This window comes from Vigna unguiculata, chromosome 7, assembly GCF_004118075.2.
Source record: "Vigna unguiculata cultivar IT97K-499-35 chromosome 7, ASM411807v1, whole genome shotgun sequence".
In the NCBI taxonomy this organism is placed as follows: Eukaryota; Viridiplantae; Streptophyta; class Magnoliopsida; order Fabales; family Fabaceae; genus Vigna; species Vigna unguiculata.
The window spans coordinates 459,993-477,768 of record NC_040285.1 but is presented as its reverse complement, the minus strand read 5'-3'; the positions used below and the strand labels follow the sequence as shown (position 1 = coordinate 477,768).

At 27.9% G+C, this 17,776-nt stretch overlaps 3 protein-coding genes across 3 annotated transcripts; 1 reads left to right on the top strand and 2 right to left on the bottom strand.

The window, feature by feature from the left end:
• Positions 1-6,062: 6,062 nt before the first annotated feature.
• Positions 6,063-7,074, top strand: LOC114190876 (albumin-2-like). The gene has a single exon (XM_028079939.1). The coding sequence runs from the start codon at positions 6,124-6,126 to the stop codon at positions 6,814-6,816; it is 693 nt and encodes a 230-aa protein (XP_027935740.1). The 5' UTR covers positions 6,063-6,123; the 3' UTR covers positions 6,817-7,074.
• Positions 7,075-9,187: 2,113 nt separating this feature from the next.
• Positions 9,188-10,119, bottom strand: LOC114190788 (albumin-2-like). The gene has a single exon (XM_028079826.1). It carries the CDS (start codon positions 10,079-10,081, stop codon positions 9,404-9,406), a length of 678 nt encoding a protein of 225 aa, XP_027935627.1. The 5' UTR covers positions 10,082-10,119; the 3' UTR covers positions 9,188-9,403.
• A 6,619-nt stretch (positions 10,120-16,738) lies between these two features.
• Positions 16,739-17,752, bottom strand: LOC114190671 (albumin-2-like). The gene has a single exon (XM_028079646.1). It carries the CDS (start codon positions 17,681-17,683, stop codon positions 16,991-16,993), a length of 693 nt encoding a protein of 230 aa, XP_027935447.1. The 5' UTR covers positions 17,684-17,752; the 3' UTR covers positions 16,739-16,990.
• Positions 17,753-17,776: the final 24 nt, after the last annotated feature.

Sequence of the window (17,776 nt, the reverse complement as noted above, 5' to 3'; positions counted from 1 at the left end):
ACGTCGGCCCCCAGCTTGACAGACGTCCCTTGACGTCGGACCAGGGCGCGCCAGACGTCCCTTTAAGTCGGCCTCTCCTACCCCCGACGTCACTTAACGTCGGACATAAATTATTCTGGTGTTACTTTTTCTTTATAGACTGTTAATTTTATAAATAAATACTATTTATGGATGAATAACTTTTTATTTTATTCCATTTATTTTAGTTTAATAATTAAGATTTATTATTTTATTGTAATCAGATTTATTATTATTTATTTTCTTCTACCTAAAAATACAACTTGTTTGTACGAAGGAAAGACACAATAAACACGTAAGATTATATAAAAGTAGTGTATTTAATCATCTTTTTGTATAAACTTTTACCATATGTGAGAAAATATCATATTTATCAACACCTTTTCTTTGTTTTACGTATTTCGCCACTAATTTTGCCTTGTACCTTGAAGACGTAGAAGTAGCACTTGCTTCACTCTTAACATTTATTTGTTCTTTAAAGTCCTTTTGCCCTTAAGTAATTTTACCAAGTCATAAGTGTAATTATCATGCTAAGATTTGATCTGATCTTGCACTACATCGAGCTATTATTGTTTTTCTTTACTTTCCAAAGCTTCTTCAAAATACTCAGGTTCTCCACTATGAGAGGGACTTGTGGGAATACCCACAAACATAAGTCAATAAATCAGGTTCCACTAAGATCAAATATGGGTATAAGAGAGCCAAATCAAAAGCACCAACAAATACTTATAACCAACCAATACATTAAAGTAATAATGGTTTCAAATATAAAGAACAAAGAAAGATAAACCTAAAATAGAACATCAATGCAAGACTGATTTCTCTATCCTCATATCTCTAATTGACAATCTCAACCATGAAAATAAAACACCTATGCTAAAAACCTACTGTCAAATGGTTAGATAAATATATCAATAAATTTTCTCTCCCTTTCCTCTCTTCCGAGAGTGCAAAAATAAACTCATTTCTTGTCCCTAACGGGCCGTCTCCACTGAGATTAAATAATTGGGACTCCAAATCAACCTTATGCACATAAATGTATTAAGAATCCTCGGATGTGGGGACCTTGCATAAGGCTAACACCTAACCTCTACGCTACTAAATTCAACACGTATTGGTGTTCTTTTCTATTTCTTTTCACTTTCAAATTCAAACATTTCTAACTTTTTATATATCCATATATTATTTATTTCTAGTTTTGAAATGGTATTTATTGTTTTATTTTTTTATTTTTTCTGTCCGTAAACTAATTAAAAATAAAATAAAATTATAATATATATATATATATATATATAATTTTTTGTGTTCTTTTTTTTTTAATTTTATTCTCTGAATTACTATTTTTTTAAATTAAATAATTTTTCATAATAATAAAATAATTTATAGTTTTATCATTTTAGTAAATATTCTTTTGAATTTAAATAATTATAAAAGAATTATTTCATTTTAGTAATAGCTTTTTCAAATTTAAATAATTATACATGATAAAAATATTATTTATAAAATATCTAAAATTTATTTTATCTTTAGATATATATCTTTTTAATTTTACACTTTTAATTATTATTTTTAAAATTTAAATAATATATATATATATATATATATATATATATATATATATATATATATATATATATATATATATATATATATATATATATATAAAGTGGATGGAAAATAATTGACATCAATTATTCCGTGACAGAGGTCAAGTGGACTGAGTCATAATCAAATCATAGTGGTTAGACTGGTGTTATACTCTTACATAAAAAAAGTTGTACCTTAACTAATAACTATAGTTTTTGACCTAGTGATAAACGTTTGATCCTAAGACTTTAAAATTCACTTTTATTTTTATATTAATGAAATGTTTCAAATAAAAGATATAGATTTATTATATATATATATATATATATATATATATATATATATATTCTTTTTTCTTCAAGAATTCACAATCCTACTGATATTTTTTCACATCTTGTGTTTGCCCAGCATTCAATTTTGGTGTGGTTGTCACCTTGGTTGGTTTTGGAGGACAAGAACTTAACATTCGAAAAAGTATGAGAAGCAGTGGGATGTTCGGGACCAGCATTCAATCGTCATCCATCCAGTTGTCACCTTCATCCGGTTCGTAAAATTCAATAATCGATATTATTAACTTTATTTGCCATGACGACAAAACGTATTTTACTCTTTTAAAATAATTATATTATTATTTTACTCTTTTAAATATCTATTTTTTAAATTTAACCATTTTTTAAAACTAAATTAATTATCTACAGTGAAGAAATTCCACTTATTATAATTATGCTGAAAGATATCATAAATTTTTATATTAAGACATAAAAGAACATTTAAGCAAAAATGTATGTTTCACATTGTTTTTTTGCAGTCCAATCATACATCTTCTCTTCTTATCATAGTTTGGTCGTCATTGCAAAGAAAATAAATATTATTTTAAATTGGCTTATTTCACTTTTTTTTTTTTTGTGTTCTTATAAACCATATGGAGGTGACAACTGGACGAAACCTGAACGTTGGTGCCAAGCATTCCATTTTATTTCACATATTTTCTCTATACGTGAAGTCTTCTCTTCTTGTTCATAAAAATCATAAATTTAAAACTTTGTGATTTTTAAAAAATAATTATATATTAATATTATTATTCTTTTAAATTTGTAGGATAGTATTGAAAGTAAAACAATATATTCAGTACTTTAATCGTTATTATAATTCAAATAAAATAAACAGAATTGAAAATTGTATATCAATACTATTTTTTTTTATCTATAACAATATATAATGGATACTATTTTTTTTTATCTATAACAATATATAATGGAGATTCCCCTTTTTGTGTCCATTTTTCAAAATATCGATTTTACCCTTTAAATATAACAATTTATTAAATTTTTAAAAATTGACCGTTACTTTTACAAACCTTTTATAAAATCAGATGTCTTTGCTTCTTCTATTCTTTTTTATTTATCAATGGTTATTCTTTTATTTGTTCTGATATATTTCACTTTATTTTTAATAAATATAATTTTAATATATATATTAACTTAGTAACATTATAATATTATCACCTACTAATATAATATCACGCATATTTAAAAAATACATACACACATACGCTATCCCGTGTAACGCTAGTTATATTAAAGAGGAAACATGTACATGTTAATACTTATTACATTGAACTAACTCTTTATTCTATTCTTTTAAACTTTTTTTAAGATTAATATTGGCTTAAATACCTTATATAGTGCAATAAAAGAAATATTTGAAATAGTATTATGCTCTTTAATAAATTAAAAAAAATCAAAATTCCTTGTTTTGGTTTATAATATGTATAGATCAATATCTCATTTTCATTTTCAATTGTTTTAATTTTAATGCTAATTTTTCAATATTCTTATTATTAATAAATTCTTTCATTCACTACAAGAAAAGTATAAATTATCCACAGTATTTTATCGACAAATTAAAATTCATCGATAATAATAAATTTTTGACAGAATTTATTGTTTAAAATATTGAAGAAAATATTTGTCTATAAAGTTTTGTGAGATATTCGTCGGTATATTCAATCGACAATGGCTTAATTATCGATGGACAAAATACTTCGGTAACTAATTGGATGATATCACATTAACTTTCGTCCGAAAATGTGAATCAGAACAAATGCAAAGTTAGCGAAAACCCAACCTACGGTGACCTTGCCCTGGTCCTCCATGACGTTGTTGTGACGCTACCGTGAGGCGTCCTCTTATTCGTGGGTTGAGGGATGCTTGTCGTCGATGGTTTCTGTCACGTTTGTTGTAGCTATGATCATCGAGGGACCTGCCATGTTTGTTGCTGCACTCGCCGTCAAGGGGCCTTATCGTCTTTGTTGTCGTACCAATCATCACGGTAAACGGTGATTTGATTGTTCTGTAGGTGGGGTTTTAGTTTGAAGCACTGATTTTGCTGAAAGATGGATATTGGAGATTGTTCTATGGTGCCAGAATAAAAGAAAAAAGAACAAAAAGTTTTAGGTTTAAGTGAAATACACATATATTTTACCATTTGTGAGAGTCGCTCAAAAGTCTAAGATTCTCTTTTATAGAAAATACTTCTAGAAACTAAGTCGTCTAAAAAGAAGACTTCTTGCATCGGGTTTGACCAAGATTGGTCTCCAAGTCTCTCCTTTAGGCACCATTGACCTTCTAGAAGGGAAGGTCAACCTTACTCTCCAAGCTTCCTCCAAAAATGTGCCACTTATGTGTGGGTCAAAGGATGAGTCTCTCCATCACTCCGTGTAGTGTTATCCTCCTCCAACATAGTCCTAGCTTATTTTACAAATAAACAACCAAACAAAAGGTCAAGTGGTCAATTTAAGTCAAGTTAACAAATGTCAACTCAATTCAAGTCAACAAAATAAAATTCAACACAAAACTAAACCTCATAAAAGAGAGAAAATTTAAAAACTTTTTTTTAAGCATGTGTCTCCATCCTCAGTAAGAGTTAAGGGCTCATCGGTATTTGAGTGAAAGAGTGCATAGCACCTAAATATTATATATAGGCATAAAGAAATTAAAAACTAGGATAACCAATTGTTCCTTTTCGTTTAGTTTCAAACATTTTTTCTGCTTTGCAAGTATAGTTAATACTTTTATTTCAGTTGTATTTGGTTTGACTCAACCTTAACACAATCCTAACAGCAAGAACAACATCCTCATCAGGAATTCAATAATTTTGATGATGATTATGTAGATTATTAGAACCTATTTTAAGATACTTATTAGGTGTTTTCTATTATGTGTATATACAATATACTTACCAACATATTATTACTTTAATAATTTATTTTCTATTGTACTTGAAATAAATATTTGCAGGGTTATTTAAGGGCGAAAAACATAGCTCACTATCCTATAAGCATGCATTGCATTTACTATCTATCGATAATGATTTATGATTTGAATTTATCAACGGATATATTCGTCAGTGAAAAAAACTTTACCAATAAATTTTTGTTATTATTTTTTATTATTGATATCAATTATTTGTGTAGTGATTAAACTATCATATAAGTTATTTTAGTTTGTAATATATACATGATTTTAAAAAATTAAATAAAGAATTATGTTAATATTTGTATAAAGTGCATATATATATATATATATATATATATATATATAATATTTGGGGATGTTATAATCATTATTGAGACTAATAGGGGATAAGAATAAAGGGATGAGTGATACTTAACCTAAAAATTAATTGGACCACATAAACAAATGTTATCACGTTTCAGAATTCTAAATTTGATTTCAGTACAGTCTTATCTTTAAAGGAAACAACCGGACAGAAATTGAATACTGGTCCTAAACACGTGAGAAATTAAATGAAGATTTATATAGGTCTGTCATTGATGTAAGAAGATTAACATCATTATTTATTTAATTTCTTGAAAAATAATATACAAAAAATGTTATTCTGTTGATGGTTAGTTTTTTCTTAGTTTTACATTCATAAATTCATATACAATGAATGAAACATACAAATTTATTTCCAATTTACCGTATTTTTATACAGAATTCTGCAGTTAACACTTTGGGCGTATTTATTTAAGAAGAAATACGGTGTTATAGTTTCAATATCAGTGGCAATTATTAAATTTGTTTTTTCCTCTTTCATCATATGATCACATTTCCGTCACGTGTTTTATGTACAGATAAGTTCATCGCAATTGTTTTCAATAAAAAAGTGATATTTTTGGCACCTTAAAGTTGATTTGACTATTTTTAATAATGAAAAATAAAAAAAAATAATTGTTCTCAAAACGAAAAATATTTTGGACAACCCTTCTTAAAAAATAATGTAATCATAACTAAAATATTATTATTTTCCGTTTTTTTAATATTTTTTTGAAAGTCTCAAATATCATGATCTTTTTCCATTCACAAAAAAAATTGTAAAGTAAAAGAAACATAAAAATAAAATAAAAGAGTAAGGATCCCATTTCATAACAGTATAAATAGGTGCCTTTGAGATGAAGGTAAATAAGCAAACTCAAATCTTTTTCTCTTAATCCTTCTTGTTGTGTTAAGAAAAATGTCAGACCCTGTTTACATCGATGCCGCATTGCCTTCATCAAACCCATTCCAAGTCTATTTCTTCATAAAAAACAAGTATGTGAGACTGTATTACACTCCCGGAACATCAGGTGATGAACTTCTGACTCCTCTGGAATTAGTTAGTACTGGTTTTCCATCACTTGCAGGAACGCCATTTGCAGAACAAGGAATAGACGGTTGCTTCAACACTGAAGGCAGTGAAGCATATATCTTCTCCGGTAAGAACTGTGCCTACATAGACTATGCTCCAAACACAGGAAACGACAAGATCCTCCAAGGTCCTTCCACAATCGCTGAAATGTTTCCCGACCTAAGAAACACTGTGTTTGCTGAGGGCTTGGACGGTGCATTTAGGTCAACCATAGGCAAAGAAGTTTACATATTCAAGGGAGAGAAGTATACTCGCATTACGTATGATACCAAGTTGCGTATCATCGACATTCTTGACATCCCCGAAGGGTTCCCTGTTTTGAAAGGTACGATATTTGAGAATGGAATCGATGCGTGTTTTTCTTCTCATGTGGAGAATGAAGTTTACCTTTTCAAAGGAGATGACTATGTGCGTATGAAAGTCACTCCGCATGCGACTAATGACACACTTGTGGGTGATGTCACTCCTATCGTTGAAGGTTGGCCACCCCTTAAAGGAATTGTGCCAGTCACCGAATGAAGGGATTTACTCTCATCAATATGATGACCAGCTTTAAAAAACATGTTACAAATAAGGTCTTCATTACCAAAGTTTGTTTCTTTTTCTCTTTAATATGTGTAACATTAGGATTATTGGATGCTTGTTACTTTTCCTAATGTAACAAGTCTCTGGATGTTTGTTTTCCTTTCTGTAAGTGGTTGTTTCTTTCCTATCTTCATGTAATTTTGTATGCTTAATTATAAATGTGTGGTGTTGTTTATTTTTTCTGTATGCTTAATTCCAATGTGTAAGAATGTATCTTCCAGGATAAGAACACAATCAGAAACAACTTTCTTTTATCAATATATATAACATGATGTAAATCACAAAAATCTTATCATATATATTGGACTTTTTTTTTCTGACAATGAACTCTTAAGCAAAAGGACAATTAAAAAAAAGTTGTCCTTAGTGGACAAGATATTTTTACCTATTAAATTTAGTATTTGTTATGATCTTAAAATTATGTGTATTTCGTTTTAGTATTAATAGTATTAGTTACATGTTTGGAATTAGACCGAAAATTTCGAACAAACTTTTGAGAAAAATAGATGTTTTTCCTCGATATGAAGACACACAAACAAAACATTAAAAAGAAAAAAATTTAGACTTATGTTTTAAACTTTGAGTTCAAGACTATGAATGAAGCAACTTTTAAATCATAAAAGTTATAAGCATGATGTTAAGTAAAATAATTCCTTTTATTTTCATATCATGAACAATATTTTCAAATTCTTAAATCTTGTAAAAAATAGATTAATCTTGTCCCTATATTAGGATTTTGATTCATTTTAATCCTATACGATTTTTACTCGATTGAGTCCCTATCTTTTAAAACTAATTCATTTGAATCCATATTTTGTAACAAAAAAAATTCAAGTTTATTCTATTAAATTGGTGTTAATACCATTTGGAAGTGCTATATGCCAAAATTTGGATCTATCACGTGTCAAAATCTAAGGTCATCTTCTACTTAGAAGGTCCACGTGTCAAAATTAAAGGAGTTTCAAGATAGAAGATGATCCAGATTTTGACATGTGATAGACCTAAAATTTGACATGTGACACTTCCAAATGGTGTTAATGTCAATTTAACAGAAGAGACCACATTGATCATTTTTACAAAAATAAAGACTCAATTAAATCAAAAGTAAATATAAGAACCAAACAAATCAAAGATTTAGATATAAGGATCAAATTACTAATTAAACATAAGTTTATTATCAATCATTTGAAATTAAATTATTTTTTACAGAAATATCAAGATAAACTCTCTTTTTTTTTTTTTTTCAGATACATATTTTAGTTCAAGTGCTCCTCCCAACTCAATATATAGCAATTTTAATATAACAAATTATTTCATAAATGTTATCATACAAAACACTTAAAATATGTCCATGAGATAAAATATCTTTATCAGAAACATGTTTTAGAATTAGACGATGTTAAAGCATAACGTAATATGAAAGCAAAATCAATAACTTTAGATATAACAAGAAATAACTCTATTTTAGTGAGTTAAAATTTCATTTCTTAGTACTTACACGAAAGTGATTTAAACATATCCATAACAAATATATTATATAATATTATCTCTATCTTTTGCTATAAAAGAAATAATGATGAATTACATAAAACAACTTTTTCTCTTTAAGAGTGTCAGAAAAAATAAAAAAGTAAATAAATAATAATAATAGGACAAATAAATGGATAAAAGAAAACATATCAAACGAAACAATTCTTAAAACAAACATCAATAATACAAGAAAAGATTTTAAACGAAGGAAAATATTAAAAAAATTTGGGTTGAGTGATTATATACAAGGACCTATTAGATCAATCGAGTAAAATGAATGATATTTAAACTTTATGAAGACCAATATTATATTATAAAAGACAATATACAAAAAATATTGAATACACTACTTTTATATAATCTTACGTGTTTCTTGTTTCTTTCGTTCCTACACATAAGTTGTATTTTTAAGTAGAAGAAAATAAATAATAATAAATCTGATTACAATAAAATAATAAATCTTAATTATTAAACTAAAATAAATAGAATTAAGATTAAAAATTGTTCATCCATAAATAGTATTTATTTATAAAATTAACAGTCTATAAAGAAAAAGCAACACCAGAATAATTTATTTATTTACTTATTAAATATTTTGAACTACTTTGTTTTGAGCAGGAATGAACAAGATAAACACTACATTAAATATAAAATTATACTGTTTTTAAAGTATTCTTAAAGGTTTTTTTTAGCTATTTGGCTGAGATAAGTAAATAATTAATTTGAGAAAAGACAAGAAAAGTACATTAAGTTTTGAAACGTAAAGATATAAAGATAAAAAGCTTGTAAATTTAAAATATGAGCCGTTCAAGCCTTTATTATCAAGCAAGGAAATAGAAATTACATGGGAAGATAGAAAGAAACATGCAGTCACACGTACGAAAGGAAACACAAACATTAAACATCAAACATGAGGAAACATGAAACATGATATTATATGATGACACGATTTGTTATTTATTGTGGTTGAAGAGGAGAGTGAACAATCCTTTCATTCAGTAACTGGGAAAACGCCTCGAAGACATGGCCAACCCGCAAGGATATCCCTGACTTGATTGAAAGTACCATCAGATTCACGTAAAAGCGTATATTTGTCTTCTTTGAAGAGGTAAGCAAATCCCTTCTTCACAGAACCAAAACTCGCATCAATTCCACTTTCAAAGATGGTCCCTTTCAGATGAGGAAACCCATCAGTGATGTTACCAATAGACCCAACAAGCTCCTTCGAATCATAGGCTATGCGACAATAATCAATGCCCTTGAACAAGTAAACTTCTTTTCCTTTGGTTGACCTAAATGCAGCGTCTATGCCCTCCGCAAACACCGTGTTTCTGAGGGTCGGAAACATTTGAGCAATTGTGGTAGGACCTACGAGGATCTTGTCCTTTGATGAATGTGGAGCATAATCTATGTAGGCACAGATGTCGGAGGAGAAGATATATGCTTTGCTTCCTTCGGTGTCAAAGGAACAGTCTATTCCATCTTCTGCAAATGCCGTTCCTGCAAGTGATGAAAAACCAGAACTCACCAATTGCAGTGGAGTCATAATTTCATCACCTGTGTCTCCGGGAGTGTAATACAGCCTCACATACTTGTTTTTCGCAAAGAAATAAACTTGATATGGTCTCGATGAAGGGATTGCGGCATTGATTAAAACAGGGCTCGACATTTTTCTTTCTTAACACAAGCTTGCTTATTTACGTTCATCACCCGGCCATCTATTTATACTGTTATCAAAAGGGATCCTTGCCCTTTTCTTTTCTTTTCTTTTCTTTGCTTCACTCTACTCTTCTCTATTATTGGAAACCATAATTGTAGTACATGTGAAAAAAGTAGCTATGTCTATCTTTTTTCTTTTTCTTTTCTGCATAAAGATCGTGAGCAAATGTTATATTCTGAACTCATTATGAGGAAAACATCAAACCACCTAGTATGAAATGGGATCCTTACCCTTTTCTTTGTTGTAAAAGCCGACGAAAACGTTAGAGGAACTTCATGAGGCATGAAGATTCAGCGTCTTTAAATACTTCCCAAATTTTGCAAGTATCTCAGAACTAGCAAAAAAATACTCTTTAAAGAGTGAGTAAACCAGAATAATAGAGGAGAAATAAAAGAAAACAAGGTAAAAGAATATGAGAGGTATGTTTTGGAGAAAGTACAACACACCTTGAGATGGGCTAAAATTTCCATGACCCGTGGTGAATAATTAGTAATAACACACCATCGATCATTTTTTTTTTGTAAATGACCAAATCGAAACTGCTGCAACGATAATGGTCAAATCGAAACACAACTTTCATATGTTTGCAATAACAAAAAAAAATTATTTTTACAACAATCCGTCACATATTACAAAACAGTATGAGATAGAAAGAATGAAAGAAAATTATGGATCGATGTAATGCATCAGATTTAGTATAACAAACTATATGAACTAGTTTTAGATTAAAAAACTTAATGCAAAGTGTAGTTGGTATAGTAAGTCATATGAATCAAGCATTTAGTGTGTGTTAGTGGTTTATCAATCACAATACACCCTCGTAAGTCTTTGTTGTTATCATTATGTTGTGTTTAATTGATCATGCGTATTTATAAGTATTCTAGAGATCATTGTCAAAATCTCATACAAACAGCCTCACTTGACACTCATATAGATAATTAGTCTAATGCTACTAATCGTATACAACCATAAAGGATATGAAAATCATTAGAAACTTTATTTGTACTAAAATTCTTATGCCATAAAGAATTTCATGAGATGTGGAATGATGTTTTATTTGGTTAGAAACTTCCACTAAAAAGAGTAAACTAAACAGAGCCTAATTAGCAATACCTGCAAAACAGAAACAAAGTTAGAAACTAAACAAAAATAAACTACTGGTTATCATAGTTTTCAATCTTTTTATGCCTAATATCTAATATCCAGATCCTTGAAATTGTTGAGAGCGTGCATGAAATGAGAAGAATGAGGAGGAAGAGTGTTGTGTTGTGAGGTGGGGTTGAGTTTTAGGTTTTATAGGGACAGTAAGCTGAATGAGCTAAATAAGTGTGTTTCAGAGAGAAACGTTTTGCTTTTATTGCTTCACCTTTCTTTCTTTACAGAGAGACCCATTAAAAAGAGCTTGTGCAACAAAAAATTATTAAGTTCTTTACAAGCCAAAGTCAGTAGCTGCAAACTCATCCTATGTGACTACACCTACGTTTCAAGAGCACAAGGGTCCAACTCTTTCACCAACCATTAGCCTTATATAAAAATATATTATATTTTAATAAAATAATACACTCGTGATAAAAAAAAAAAAACTTCGTACAAATATTGACAATAAATTATTTAAACTAAAGGATAGATATAACGAAATATTTTATCATACTATATAAGAGATGAAAAAAATTCCACCCTACTTAATCACCTTGGAGGACCTATAAAAAATTTTGTACTGAGAGAGGGAAAGAAGAGAGATCACACAAATCTTTATTTTGCAAACAGCTGAAAAATTCCTCAGAAGCAAGAAGCTATATATATATATATATATATATATATATATATATATATTACAAATCAAAACATCCAACCAACTATGAAAGAAGCAACCTAAGTTCATGTGATCAGAGAAACAGCACACACGTTCTAAATAACACAGTGAACTATTAATGTATTAGAAGTTGGGATAAGGTTACAGAAGCCGACAAGCTCATAGCATTTGTTTATGGGATCACAAACACCACATGCACAATTTAAATAACATTGTTCACATGTTTAACTATTTACACTTCGGCCTTTTTTTATTATTTAGCACTTCATATATTCAAATATATTCCAACTTTTTAATAAAAATAAAAAGTATGTTTTAAAATAATAATAATAAAATAACATTTTTATAATAAATATTAAAAAATACAAAAGAGAAATTAAAATGAAAAGATGCTTTTCTATGTTTTTTTTTGGGTACTTATATGGACACTCGCATCACACTGTCTTCAAAATAAAGGTATGGATATTTATGTAACTATTGTATCCTCTTAGAACTCCATACCATTTTTTTTTCAAAACTACTGAAAAAATAAATTTCAAAAATAAAATATAACTTTTTAAATGAATAACTCTTTCGAAAAACTACGTAATACCTAATCTCTCATTCTGAATGTAAATATGTAAAATCAAGATCACTTCTTATCGTGTTCATCTAAAAAAATTAAATAATTTTTTAAAATTACGTAAATTTTGATTTTTCAATTTGATTGTAAAATAGATAAGAAATAGTTAATACTTTTCGAGACATTGTTTTCAAAAAAAAAAAAAATTGTTCAGTTTCTTAATTATGAAAAGAATAAAACATTTTAAAAAATCAAATCTACTTTGTATATATATAACAATATATAAAGAGATTCTTTCTTTTGTGTCTATATTTCAAAATACCAATTTCACCCTTTAGTTTTTTTAATTTTTATACCTTTTTTTTAATTTCACATGTTTTTTTTTAATTTTTAATTTTTTTTATAATTAAAAAAAATTGGCACATGTCAATCTGATATTATACCACGTGGCAGAGACAGCGTGATGGCAGTGATAGTGCCATTTGTCACTCTTGGGATGTGAAAAGTCTTAATACATTCTTTGTATTTGTTATTCTGTCTCAATTTGGTCACAATTTTTTTAAAATTAAATTAATTTCATCCTTATATCAAATTTAATTTTTATATAAATTTTACAATGGTATTTTTATTATAATTGATATTTTTAACAAAATTAAGTTTATATGAATGTATACTTTGCATTAAATTTTTATAAATTTTGTTTTAAATATTTATATATCTTTAATTTATAGATAAATGTTAGAATTCCTTTAAAAATAAAAACTTTATAAATTCAAATATAAATTTTAAAGCAATTTTATAACAATTTAAAATAAATATATTTATTTAAAATTTTACAATTCAATTTATAAAGTTGTTATTTTTAAATTAACTCTAACATTTGTCTATAAATTATTGATATATAAATATTTGAAACAATATTTAAATAAATTTCAATGTAAAATATACATTTAAATAAACTGAATTTTGTTACAAATATTAATTGTAATAAAAAATACCATTGTAAAATTTATATAAAAATTAAATTTGATATAGAGATGAAATTGATATAATTTTTAAAAAAATTGGAACGAAATTGAGACAAAATAACAAATACAGGGCTGCATTGAGACTTTTCAATCCAATAATGATACGTGGCACTGCCACATCATGTTTTCTCTGTCACGTGGTACAATGTCAAATTGACACATGACGAATTTTTTTAATTATAAAAAAAAATTAAAAATAAAAAAAAGCACGTGCCGACACGTGACACATAATTAACACCGTCAGAATACTACTAACAGAAAGAACCTAATTGCAACATATGAAATTTCTAAAATAGTACCTAATTGAGTTAAATAAAAAAGAAATGACCTTAAAATTTCGTTACAAAAATTAAGACATTGAAATAATTTAACAATTTAAAATACTATTTGATATACCACATTTTATCGGTTTAACTTCACAGTTTTCATAATTTTTTAAAATATAATAGTGACTTCAAAAACTTTATCTCTATCACGTGGCACAATATCAGATTGACACGTGACAATTTTTTTTTATTTTTTTAAAATTATAAAAAAAGTTAAACATTAAAAAAAATAAAAAAAACCACGTGCTGACACGTGACACATAGTTAACATAGTTAGAGTACTATTCGTATAAATAACCTAATTGCAACGAATTTTATAAAATAGAGACTCAATTGAGTCAAATAAAAAAGAAAAGACTTACTTGAAATTTCGTTACAAAAATAAGAATTCATAGATTTCGTTACAAAAGTAGGAATTCATAGATTACGTTACAAAAATAGGAATCTATGAATTGATTTAACCCTTTAAAATACTATTTCGTATACCATATTTTAACACTTTAACTTCACAGTTTTTCATAATTTTTTAAAATATAATAGTGACTTCAAAAACTTTATCTTTAAAGTTATATTACAATTGGTATCACACTTAATATTATTTCTTCATCTCCTTGCTATGATATTCATAAATAAATCCTTTCCTAAGTGTCATACATTTTTTGCTTCTACAGTATAATTTTTCATCCAATAAAGCCATTGCGATTTTTTAATGTCATCACCATTTATAGAATTGCTTACTGAATGTAATGTTACCTCTCAATTGACATTATGCTAGGATTCGGTAATGTTATATTTAATATTTGATATTTATAAAACTATAAAATTAATTATAAAAAAAAACTAAGTAAAGTGATAAGAGAATATTCATTCACTTAACATTTGTATGATCTAATTAATAAAAAATAAAATAAGATTCAATTAAAATTTTTTAGTGTTTTAATAACACCAAAATAATTTAAATTTTTTAGAATTTAATGAAGTAAAAAATGTTTTTAGTTAAGTTTTTAGAATTCAATGAACTACAGAAACCTTTTTGTAGTAAAAAAACTATGCAAAGGTTTTCAAATTTATGCTTACAACTTAATTAAGCCTTATTTTAATGTGACTTTTTAACTTTTATAATAATTTTTGGTTGTTTCAACAGTTCCTTCTTCGTGTGTGTGTGTGTGTATATATATATATATATATATATATATATATATATAATATGTTTTTATTTTTTTAGTGAAAATTGAAATTAATCACTCTTTAAAACTTTGACTCAATTTAGTCTCACAGCCTTAAAAGTACATGAATTTAGTGCTTTTAACCAAATTTTGTTAAGTTTATTAAGTTTTTTTCTCTCAAAGCGTTAAATATAGGGTCAAATTACTAATTAAACCATAAATATATTTTTAACAAGATTCAAGAGTTTGAAAATATTGTTCATGACATGAAAATGAAAGGAACCATTTTATTTGACATCATACTTATGAATTTTATGATTTAAAAGTTGCCTCATTCATAGTCTTGTGCTCGAATTTAAAACATAGGCTTGAAAATTTTTCGTTTTGATGTTTTGCTTGTGTCTCTTTGCATTGAGGAAAAACATCTATTTTTCTCAAAAGTTTGTTTAAAATTTTTAGTCTAATTCCAAAAATGGAGCTAATACTGTTAATACGAGAGTGACCTCTAATTTTCATAAAACAAGCACACATATAAAAAAAAATTGTTAAAAAATATTTACAATATTTATAATTTTGTAGTAAATAATTGTCAATTAAAATTTTTAGAAAAAATAGTAAAATAAAGTTTTTTCTTATAAATTTTTTTTAACAAATTTATAAGAAGAATTATATGTAATAATAAAAATTATAATAATGAAAACTATGATAGCCATAACTACTAAAAAAAATTAATCTAACTTTCTGATTTAAAATTAAAACGAAATAACACATAATTTTAAGATCATAACAAATACTAAATTTTAATAGGTAAAAATATCTTGTCCACTAAGGACAACTTTTTTTAATTGTCCTTTTGCTTAAGAGTTCATTGTCAAAAAAAAAAGTCCAATATATATATATATATATATATATATATATATCATAAAGGACAATTTGTAAAATTTTCTAATTGTTATAAAACAAGATAATTGATAACTGTTCTCGGATTGACGAGGAGACCTCAACAAATAGTTTTTCAGTTTCCCGATCTCTAAGAACTGAATAAGTCTCTTTACTCTCTTGCTTTTGCTCCGTCCGTCCTGCCAACTGAGTACCATTCGCCCCCTTTTATCTTCCCTCAGCCTTAGTGATGGTCCGACTTTCTAGGGGATTGGGGGCGAAGGTTACCGAGGATCTAGGATAACTACCAACTCGCCCAAAAGATTAGGGGTTGATTGCTTAGGCTTTCAACGTGGGGGACTGGTCAGTCTTAATCGGGGCATGTTTGGGAGTGGGATTTGAGTATAGTTCGGATCGGTCAAGGGTACAATAACATTTATTTAAATATTAGAAAATTAATAGGTAACCTTTTTTAAATATTAGAAGATATATAAGTAACATTTTTAATGTGTTAAAAAACATTAAATTTGTAATATTTTTCTAATGTTAGTAAGGATATTAATTGATAATATTTTAAAAAATGATGCTAATAATACATAAAAATGTTACTGAAACCTTTTGGTACATGTGCTGCTATACACAACATGTGTATAAATGTTACCTTTGTAAATGACATCATTTTCTTAGACTTTAACAACATTTTTTAAATGTTATTAAAACTAATACATCTAGTAGTGTGATTTACTTCATGTTATATATCTTGATAAAAGAAGGTTGTTTCTGATTGTGTTCTTATCCTGGAAGATACATTCTTACACATTGGAATGAAGCATACAGAAAGAAATAAACAACACATCACATTTATAATTAAGCACACAAATTACATGAAGATGGGAAAGAAACAACCACTCACAGAAAGGAAAAGAAACATCCAGAGACTTGTTACATTAGGAAAAGTAAGAAGCATCCAATAATCCTAATGTTACACATATTAAAGAGAAAAACAAACAAACTTTGGTAATGAAAACCTTATTTGTAACATGTTTTTTAAAGCTGGTCATCATATTGATGAGAGTAAATCCCTTCATTCGGTGACTGGCACAATTCCTTTAAGGGGTGGCCAACCTTCAACGATAAGAGCGACATTACCCACAAGTTCGTCATTACCCGCATGTGGAGTGACTTTCATACGCACATACTCATCTCCTTTGAAAAGGTAAACTTCATTCTCCACATTAGAAGAAAAACACGCATCGATTCCATTTTCAAAGATCGTACCTTTCAAAACAGTGAAACCTTTGGTGATGTCACGAATGTCTTCGTTAAGCAACTTGGTATCATACTTAATGCGAGTATACTTCTCTCCCTTGAATATGTAAACTTCTTTGTCTATGGTTGACCTAAATGCACCGTCCAAGCCCTCAGCAAACACAGTGTTTCTTAGGTCGGGAAACATTTCAGCAATCGTGGAAGGACCTTGAAGGATCTTGTCGTTTCCTGAGTTTGGAGCATAGTCTATGTAGGCACAGTTCTTGCCGGAGAAGATATATGCTTCACTTCCTTCAGTGTTAAAGCAACAGTCTATTCCTTGTTGTGCAAATGGCGTTCCTGCAAGTGATGGAAAACCAGTACTAACTAATTCCAGAGGAGTCAGAAGTTCATCACCTGATGTTCCGGGAGTGTAATACAGTCTCACATACTTGTTTTTCATGAAGAAATAGACTTGAAATGGTTTTGATGAAGGCAATGCGGCATCGATATAAACAGTGTCTGACATTTTTCTTAACACAACAACAAGGTGTAAGAGACAAAGATTTGAGTCTGCTTATTTAAATTCATCTCGGAGGCACCTATTTATACTGTTATGAAA